This window comes from Poecilia formosa, unplaced genomic scaffold (genome assembly GCF_000485575.1).
Source record: "Poecilia formosa unplaced genomic scaffold, Poecilia_formosa-5.1.2 Scaffold474, whole genome shotgun sequence".
Lineage (NCBI taxonomy): Eukaryota > Metazoa > Chordata > Actinopteri > Cyprinodontiformes > Poeciliidae > Poecilia > Poecilia formosa.
The window spans coordinates 125,460-135,505 of record NW_006800413.1 but is presented as its reverse complement, the minus strand read 5'-3'; the positions used below and the strand labels follow the sequence as shown (position 1 = coordinate 135,505).

Here is a 10,046-nt window from a genome sequence, read left to right as displayed (position 1 = left end):
CTAAACTTAAACCATTTTCTTTTGACCTAAATATTTGATCTCCTATGAGTATGAATCATTTTGGGCTTAACTTTAACTGTGGAAACATGTAATCTACACTGAGAGTTTTATTTTATTTCTGGCAGTGCTTCAGAGCCCCACAATGAAAACTACAACACCGCTGGTTTCTGAGGAGCTGACTGCAGGTACTCTGTGTTTATGAAAACATACGGACCGATTTGCTATAGTTACTAGGATAAAAGAAAATCTCTTAAAGCAAAATATAAAAACATCTTAATGTTGTCTCTCTCCAGCACCTCTGAGCAGCGCTGCAGGTTCGATCCGTGTGTTTGGATACGAGGGCGGAGACGTGAACGTTTCCTGCCCCTATGATCGGGGATTCGAGGGTCATCAGAAATACCTGTGCAACCACGACTGTCGTTACGCCGACGTTCTTATAACGACGTCGCAAGGAAGTAGTGGAAAATACTCCATTCACGATGATAAAACAACAAGAATCTTCACAGTGACCATCTCTGACCTTCGGCTTGATGACGCTGGGAAATACTGGTGTGGAGTGACAAGAATAGGAAGAGATATCAGCATTGAAAGAGAGCTGGAAGTAAAACCAGGTAAATGTTGAAGTCGACGGTAAATATTAGGACAAGACAAGTTTTCTGTAACTTTTGCTGTAAGTAACAGTTTTGTCTTCCTATCAGACAGATGCTGCGACACGGTGAATCACATCCAAGGTACTGAGGACGGTTCAGTGACCATCAGCTGTCCGTACGACTCTCAGTCTGTCAACAAGCTGAAGTTCTTCTGCAGAGGAAACCGGCCCTCCACATGTCTACAGCAGGCAGTGATCACCTCTAGCAACACACAAGATGGACGATTCAGACTCTCTGATGACAGGAAGTCAGGAATATTCACAGTGACCATTTCCAGTCTGACCCTGAAGAATTCTGGGTCGTATCTTTGTGGAGTCCAGAGAAACTCAGGATTTGATGTTTTCACTGCTGTTCAGCTGGAGGTCAAAGGTGAGAAGCCAAGCAGACTACCTCGATTTTTATTTTTTGTGATCTCACCCTGTTTTCTCAACAAAAAAAAACAAAAAACAATGTTGCTATTTTTATTCGTCAGAGTGGTGCTGTGCAAAGTCAAAGAACATGAGTGGCGTAATGGAGCGTAGCGTAACCTTCCAGTGCCCTTATGCACCCCAGCATCACAACGACACAATGTTCCTCTGCAAGGGAGACGGAGCCAGCAACTGCACAGACATGATGGGCCAAAGTAGGTTTGTTCTGAGCAACGTTTCCTCCAGCTCTTTCTCTGTGACGGTCACAAAGCTGGAAGCAGGAGATGCTGGGACGTACTGGTGTGGCTCAGGCCCCGAGGCGAATGTTGGAAACTTCACCCGCTTTCATCTTTCTGTAGGTGAGAGAGACGCAGACGTAAAAACGACCTCAGTTTCCTGTGCAGTTTTGTACATCAGGTGTAGAGGTCACAAAGTTAAAACTGGGACCAAAGTTCAGCACCAGTGGGATTCAAGTTCTCTTGGGTTCGCGCAGACTTGCAGGATAAGTGAATCCTCACTGGTTTATCACCAACTGCATGAGATCATGTCAGACTGTCTGGGTGTTGTGTTCGCGACGGAAGCTGAGAGCAGATGCTTCCCGCATGAAAACAGAAAAATAAGTTACACTATCGAGAGAAAACCACCGGGGGAAAGTATATACTGAAAACGTAGTAGTAGTTTGTCTACACATTTGAAGGATTATTTATTTATTTATTTATTTTTGCCAAGTACAAGGCATTTATTTTGCTGTTCAGGGTTAGGACCTGGAGACATTGATTGGTTAATGTCAACTGCAAAGAGCTTAAACCAAAACTTCTTGAAAATGTCTTTTTTTTCTTTTTATGGCAGACGCGACTCTCCACCAACTTCCACATCCAGCTTTCTATGCCCTGTTTGCTTTAGCTGCTGGGCTGCTGCTGATGGTGACATTGGTCCTAGTTAAAGTTTACAAGAACAAGTGTCACAAAACATTGAGAGGTGAGCTTGTTTTTTGCCTTCAACATGAGCAATAAGAGGTGTATAAGTAAATTTGATTATTTATGCTTTTTTTTTTTTCTTTCAGAGAGAAAAGTTTCCAGATGAAGAATCTGAAGCTTCGGTTTGCAGACACATCAGCTGATGGTTGGACGACGTGCGGAACATCTGCAGACCAAAGTTTTGTCTGCGGGTCGATGGGATCATATAATGTTCACTGGACTATTTAAACTTAAATTAATTTGATTCTTTTTTTTTAAGTACTCAGATTTTATTTTTTAGCAATTTTTTGGGTCTTATTTTAGAGCAATTTTCATACAACAGTGTGTTTGTCAGAGGTGAAAAAAGGGAAACGAGTACAAACGGCTAACCCAGCAAAGTAAAATAATTATCTCACAATGTCAAACTACGTACAACTGAGGAAATGCAATTGTATCTGTAATAATGAATAAAACAAGACGAGTATAAACAGTATAAAAATGTCAAAACTCTAAACTGCACACCTAAACGATAGAATAAATAAGAATGAACTGGAACTTTGAATTAAATGTATTCATGAGGCTCAGTGTCCAGTGATGACAGGAAGGCAACAATATTCGCTCTGACATTTTCCAGTCCGACTCTGAAGGATTCTGGGTCATAGTTTTCAAGCACGGCACTCTGGGACATGCTGTGACCTCCAAGTGTCCTTGTCCACCTCATCATCGTAACAAAAAGATGTTCCTCTGCAAAGGAGACCAGAGCAGCACGTCTTATATATTCACACTGACTGCACAATGTTCACAGCATGATGATACAAATGTAGACTAAACTAGTAATACTGTAGTTTACAAAGCCGAAAATCTAACAACCAAAATGGATATATGGTTTTTATTTTTTGCATTAATTCCATTTTCTTAGACTTGGCATGTTGCTTGTTGCAGAGAAAGAGCAGAATGTTATGTTAGAAAAGCCCAAAATGGAAGGTGAGATGGGGAAATGAAACTGGATTAGTGGCAGAGTTCACAGAAACACATTCTCACCTTCATATGTGGCGTGTTCATATTTAATGTCTTCTCTACTCCAAAAACGCAGTCTAAAGAGTTCCCCTTAATGTGACCAAAGTAGCCACTTAATTTGCTGTCGATTTGAAGAAATGCAACCGATCAACCTAAAAAAAAAAAACATGTTTGATTGAGCTGGTTTTAAGATTTTACTTAAACAGACTGAAGTTCCTCTGATTCAAAAAAACAAGCTTATCAGTGAAAAGTGGACTTAAAGTCAAATTCATTCTTTTAATCCATTTAGATGAAAAATCTAGTAATTAAAAATCCCTCAGTAAAGTTCACTCAGTTACTGATGTATCTAATGTGCAGTGTTTGCTCAGTAAACACATAATCCAGCTTATTTTATGCTACATCCCATAGGTCCAAGTTAGCATCCGCAGATTAGCAGAGTATGGAAACCAAAGAGAACGTGATTCCATCACTGGGTCAAAGGTCACTAAGGTAGGGGCACCAACATGGATGAGATTTGACCTGTGATCCTAAAGGCTCTGGAGACGGAGAGCAAAGAAATGAGGGAGCCTCTGCTGTATCATATCAAGGTTGGACTAAAAGAAAGTTTTCCACTCTGAGGTAAAAACGCATAAATTAATAAAAAATAAATTTGAAAGAAATCCAGCCATGAAATTTGTCATGCGCATATGGAGCCACATATGACTTTCACATGAATAGAGCGCTCATGTTCTCTGTTTACATGCACATTGGGGCCGTTTTAGCAGCGTGGGAGCAGATAATTGGGTCAATAATATTCTGAAAAACCAATTTTGCTGCAACCTGCCGTTTTTTAATGTTGGCCTTTTTTCACACTTTGTTGGAAAATCTGATGTATTAACTTGACATGTTAAAAAAAAACAGAGCTGGACTGTATTGCAGTGTGGTCCATGCTAGAAAAAATTAACATAGCGTTGCATATAAAAACTCTAAATTTGATGGTGGTGTTGTATTTTAACTTGGAAAAAACAGTTTCGAATGATAATTGTGCCTCTTTTGATAGGTTTATCATTTTTGTGAGGCAGCAAAGTGGATAAAGTTTCTGTTCTTCTATGTCTATGTTTGGACACAAATGAGCAGAGCTAACCCCAGGAAGCCCAGTGGTTTCCTCAAAATATTTCTAAGAGAAGAGTAACTTTGCTTCTGCTTTAGTTTGTCTGTTGCCTTGAGGAACAGAAAGATGTGGAGCCTTTATAACTTGATCCTCATGTGCAGTAAGTTAAAGTATTTGATCTTAAATATGTTGCTCTTATTTAGTGGTTTGATTTATTACCTCCTGATATGATCTAGTAAGATAGCTCAGCTTTTTTTGGTACACAACAAAGAAAAAAAAAAACATCTGAGATGACGGTTAATGATCTACAAGCATCAGACTTTGAGTGCTTTAGAAAATACAATTAAGCATCTAATAACATATAGTTACTAACTTTTCATTTTAGCTGCTGTGAGTTGTGTGACCTGTGATGTAATCCCCGTGTTCGGATATGAGGGCAGCGCTGCAAAGGTTCCCTGTCCATATGGTCCAGGATATGAGGATTATGAAAAGTACCTGTGCAAGAACGACTGCAGAGACGATGATGACGTTCTTATTAAATCAAAAGGAAATAACAACAAATACTCAACCGACGATGACAAAAGAGCGAGAACTTTCACAGTGACCATCTCTGACCTTCGTCTTGATGAAGCTGGAAAATACTGGTGTGGAGTGACCAGAGACTTAACAGATATATACAAGGAAGTAAAGCTGAACATAAGACCAGGTAAAAGAATAAAGTTCAAATAAAAAGCATGAAATGTAATACAGTCCAGCTGTTTAACAACAGCTTTGCTCAATGTAACATTTAGCTAAATTACAGTTGTTAAAGTATTGTTTCCTTGTCCTATATGGTATATTGTAAGTAACACAAAATAACACTCTGCAGCACCTTCAGTGCATTGGCCATAGAAAATAAGGCTGAGTATATAAAAGCTCTGAAACGCTTTTGTTTATGCAGAAAAAAGAAAACTGTTCAGAAAGGTGAACTATGCAAACAGTGACATTAAGACATTCATGTTCTGAAAAACATACTGTATGTGTTTTTCCTCAATACGTCTGATAGTTTACCGCGTTGTCTTCCTATCAGACAGATGCTGCGACACGGTGAACAACATCCAAGGTAACGAAGACGGTTCAGTGACCATCAGCTGTCCGTACGACTCTCAGTCTGACAACAAGCTGAAGTTCTTCTGCAGAGGAAACCGGCCCTCCACATGTCTACAGCAGGCAGTGATCACCTCTAGCAACACACAAGATGGACGATTCAGACTCTCTGATGACAGGAAGTCAGGAATATTCACAGTGACCATTTCCAGTCTGACCCTGAAGGATTCTGGGTCGTATCTTTGTGGAGTCCAGAGAAACTCAGGATTTGATGTTTTCTCTGCTGTTGACCTGGAGGTCAAAGGTGAGAGGTCAAACTAGCTACCTTTGTTGAGATCAGTTGTCATAGAGGAGTGTGATATGAACCTTCAATATGTCGTTTTTTGTCAGAGTGGTGCTGCGTGGAGTCAAAGAACTTGAGTGGCATTGCGGGACGTGCGGTAACCTTCCAGTGTCCTTATCCACCTCATCATCGTAACAATACGACGTTCCTCTGCAAAGGAGCGCAGCGCAGCGACTGCACATACATGACTTATCAAGGCAGATTCACACTGCATAATGTTAACGCCGCCTTTTTTTCTGTGGTGATCACAAAACTTGAAGCAGAGGATTCTGGGACGTACTGGTGTAGATCAGACCCCGAGTGGATTGTTGGAAACTACACCCAGTTTCATCTGACTGTAGGTAAGAGCATGACAATACACTGCAGCTAAGCCTTCACTCAAGGTGATCTTTTTATTGCTTTTAAAAATTTAAACTGAACGTAATAGTAATGTTTTCATTCATAAAGCAGATTAAAAATCTCAGATAGTTAGAAAAATTGTACAAGCAGCTCATGCTTGTACAGAACCAGATATTTTGATGTACTGATTGTTGTGTTGTACTCACAGTTTATCATTGTTGGTGTGTTTCTTGTTGCAGAGGAAGAAGAACAGCGTGGTTTGTCCATAATAGAAGGTGAGATGGTGAAATGAAACTGAGCTTGTGGCAGAAAAGCCACACATTCATATTTAGCATGTTCATATGTGGTGTGTATTTGTCAGAGTCGATTGCTCTCTCAACATACCACAGCCCCTTTGACTCATACCTCAGATCCAATAGATGAATTTAACTAAAGAGTCTCCCTTATGTTTACTAAGGTATCCACTTGTATTGCTGTCAATTTCTAGAAATCTCACAGAATAACCTCAAAAACATGATGTGGTTTGACATGACCTGCTTGGTTCAAACAAATGTCACCTAAACAGTTTTATCAGAGCAAACTGGTGTTAACCTGATAAAAACCAGGCCCATGTTCTGGGCTTTGCTTCGTAAAGAGGATCTGGAGAGAAACAAGAAATGAGAGCAACAAGGCGAGGAGTCGATAATGTTACTCAGTAATGTTACTTTTGTTGCCTCATCTGTCTGTGTAGCATTCACTTAGAAAACTCAGAGTCTGGCTTGTTTTGTTCCATTTCATATGTCAGCATTAAGAAACACCCATTCAGTTACTTTCTGATTTCTTCGAAATCCTAAACATAAAATATTTGTTTCATTTCCTGATTCCTTAGTAAAGTGACACTATTCTGTGTTTTCCAGGCACATTGTGCATTTCTATAAAATAATCAAGTAACTACGTTAACTTCAAATTACGACTTAAGAGAATTCTGGCTTCCTAATTTAATGCCCTGAAACTGCCTGTGTCTTTTTAAATGTCCTGCTTTCTCTGAACCTCCTCCTTCAGGAAGTCATCACAGCATCGCTCCTCAATTAACCTTCTAATAAAGTTTTTATCGGCTTTGCACTGAGAAGCAGCTCCTACAATGAGCTTAGCACACATGCACAGTTCCACCAGGTGTTTGCTAATTTCTGCTGGCTAGTCTGAAGGACTATATTTTATCTCTACACCTAAACACCATTGTGAAACACCACAAACACCTATGTGCAAAACTCTTTCCTCTCTTTGGCCTCTTCCCAGAGCCTATAAGGTGAAGTAAACACCCAGGACTGGACACAGAAAGGACAGTGGAGTCGTCACCTCTTACCACTGCAATCTCGCTTTTCTTGCAGCCACACTTTAAACATTTTCTACACAAACATTTGCTCAAGTTTCACTTAACAGCAGCCCCCAGTTGCTCTGATAATTATCATTCTCCCTTAACAGGCAACCACCTCACTTCTCTATGAGTAGCAGCTGCATACAGAGCCTGGAACCAAACGCTACATGCTAATTATTAAAATGCTAAATAAAAATTCAATAAATAGTTACAACTTCTTGTGTGAAAATAGTGGATGTGAAACGCCATGCTTAAAGCGTGGTGCTACATGAAAGTGCTTGTAGTAAAATGCACATGTGCTCTTGCAAGTTAAAGTAAAAAAATGGTTTCAGCAATAGAAACTCTTCATTGTAGGGGAAGTTAAGCGTTTTGATGTGTTGTGTGCTCTGAGCTGCAGCCTTCAGTCTGGCTCCAGGATGGTGCGCTATTGTTCTCCATCCATGTGGACTTTGTAAGTTTAAACTTTCCCCATCAAGGTCATCAAATCTCTCTTGATCTGATCCCTTCTCTGAGGTCAAAGTGACAGCAGAGAGGACATGGGGTTAAAGCATCAGACAACATGATTCTGTAGAGCGGCACACTCTGTTTCTAAATAAAACTACGACTCAAGAACGATCAGATTAAGACTAATTGTAGAAAACAAGTCTGAGTGGAGCTTGTAAGACTTCAGGGACTTTTTGACAGCCCTTCCCACTTGCAGCAGCGTGGCGCTTTAAGGCTAATGTGTTTGAGGAAGTCAAGTCATTTCATCTTGAATTTGTTTTACTCTTTATCTGTGGCTTTCATCTCCAGCTCAGTACTGGCTTTTCGCCGGGCTCCCCGTTCTGCTGCTGATACTGATAATCATCCTGGTCAAAGTTTGCAGGACCAAACGTCGCCAGTTGAATGGTGAGCTTAGTGCTTTCGCTTTCAACAAAGGCAAATGTGCGTATAAACTGATTTATTTTCATTTGCTTCGCTTCACTAGAAGCAGCAGTCGACATGAACACAAGCAAACTGGAGGCAGCAGATGCACAAGACGTGACGAGTGGGGAAGACGTAAGAAAACAAGTCCAAATGGGTTTTTTTTACACGGCCCAGTACCAACATGAGGCGGCACTTTAGATGATTTTATATGAAAACTTTAGTTGATACAATAACAAGTCAAAACCTTTAAAAAAACATATTTCTGGTAAAAAAAAATATTTAAAAGTTCTTTACTAGATTGATCAAATTTATTTGAAGAACGGCTCACACATTGTATGAACTCTGCTCCGGACACATCTGACACTGACATGCCTTTTACTCACACTTGGTCTTCTGCTTTTACTTTAAATAGATATTTACATTGCTACATTACTCTAGAGTTTTTTTAAAGGGTTTGTTTGCTCTAGAGGCCTTTATTTGACAGTTGACAGGAAAGTGTGTTGTATGTGAGAGAGCAAAGGTCATCGAGCCAGAGCTCGAACATGTGACAGCCGCATCGAGGACTAAGGCCTCCGTACATGGATTGCATTTTAATATTAAACCAAACCTGACAGTAACCTGACTCGCCCATGCCCACCATTGTGATCTATTCCTTCTTTTTTAGATTTACAAAAATGATGATGTTGCTGCAATGTTCAGGCAGCAGAAGAGGACGCAGCAGCGCACACATGTCCTCCCTGGAACTGCAGACGAAGACCAAGTAATCTACGAAAACAACCCGACTGAGCAGATCTACCTCAACCATTTCATTTAAACCAAGGGAGATGAAAGGCTGGCGAGCCCAGCTCTTTGTTAAAAGACAAATAATTATTTCCACAGAAAACTAGAAAATGTTTTGCTGTTCCTGAAAAAATGTTGTCTGCGTTAAATCGTTGTCATCTCACTTCTGGTGGGAGTTTGAACTTTAGCTTTAAATGTTTATCTCACTGCATATTTTTGCTTTGCGCTGTATTAATGAAACCTGTTGGACATAAAAGGACAAAAATAAAAGCTAAAGGTTTGTGAATTTTAAATGAAACATTTTTGCTAACAGCAAACAGCAAACAATATGTTTCTCTAGGCTTTGCAAATAGGAACATAAGAAATCAGCTCAGTCAGTTCTGAATGAATTAAAGAAAATAATAAAGGATAGAAAATGCATTTCTTCCAGATGTGTCAATTAGGAACACATCTCTGCATTTCTTACAGTATTAACTTGTTACTGAGCAAAGAAAACACCACTGACTGTCACACTTTGTGCAAACACATGGTGCACGGTTTGCAGTTCACCATGTGCCTTAAAATACAAACAGAATTAAGATTTTATGGGGGGAAAGTGATATTGACACCTCAGTGCTTGAAATCATATTTCTTTTTACTCGTTTCATGCATCTTGTAATGAGTCAGTTTTTACATAGCAAAGACATTTAATTATTCAAAAAGTTAAACTTATGTGACTGTATTTACTACAGGCAGCTACAATTCTGTCAAATTGAAGCTGAGTATGTCATGAATTTCAGTGTTTTACAAAAAGAAAACAAAATAAATAAAAAGTCATTTTAAACCATCCAATAATTTGAGTGAAATGTTGAAACCAATCAAAATAAAAAAACTAAGAAATGTCAACATCGTATTGCCATTTCCTGTTTCCCCCTGATTGAAACTTGTTATTGCAGAATAACGTTGGACTCCCAGAACCTGCATATAAACTCAAACTAGTCTTTGACCTGTGCGTCCGCTGAAGGTTTGTGTAGGTGTGGTCTGGAGTAACCAGGGTCCATATCTTTAAAACAAAGACGGGGAGGAACCTGGGATCTTTCCCTCTTCGTTCCACACTACAGCTGAATAATCTCCACTGC

The 10,046-nt window shown here is 39.7% G+C and overlaps 1 protein-coding gene across 1 annotated transcript in view; it reads left to right on the top strand.

Moving 5' to 3' along the window:
• Positions 1-9,770, top strand: part of LOC103156323 (polymeric immunoglobulin receptor-like) — a 14,245-nt gene extending 4,475 nt beyond the window's left edge. Inside the window, exons 7-17 of the mRNA XM_016664254.1 lie at positions 294-611; positions 699-1,019; positions 1,123-1,416; positions 1,907-2,035; positions 4,494-4,826; positions 5,190-5,510; positions 5,597-5,890; positions 6,128-6,163; positions 8,035-8,130; positions 8,210-8,280; positions 8,813-9,770. Coding sequence (XP_016519740.1) covers positions 294-611; positions 699-1,019; positions 1,123-1,416; positions 1,907-2,035; positions 4,494-4,826; positions 5,190-5,510; positions 5,597-5,890; positions 6,128-6,163; positions 8,035-8,130; positions 8,210-8,280; positions 8,813-8,962 — 2,363 coding nt within the window. The 3' untranslated portion in view covers positions 8,963-9,770. The remainder of the gene's footprint in view (positions 1-293; positions 612-698; positions 1,020-1,122; positions 1,417-1,906; positions 2,036-4,493; positions 4,827-5,189; positions 5,511-5,596; positions 5,891-6,127; positions 6,164-8,034; positions 8,131-8,209; positions 8,281-8,812) is intronic.
• The last annotated feature ends 276 nt before the right edge of the window (positions 9,771-10,046 follow it).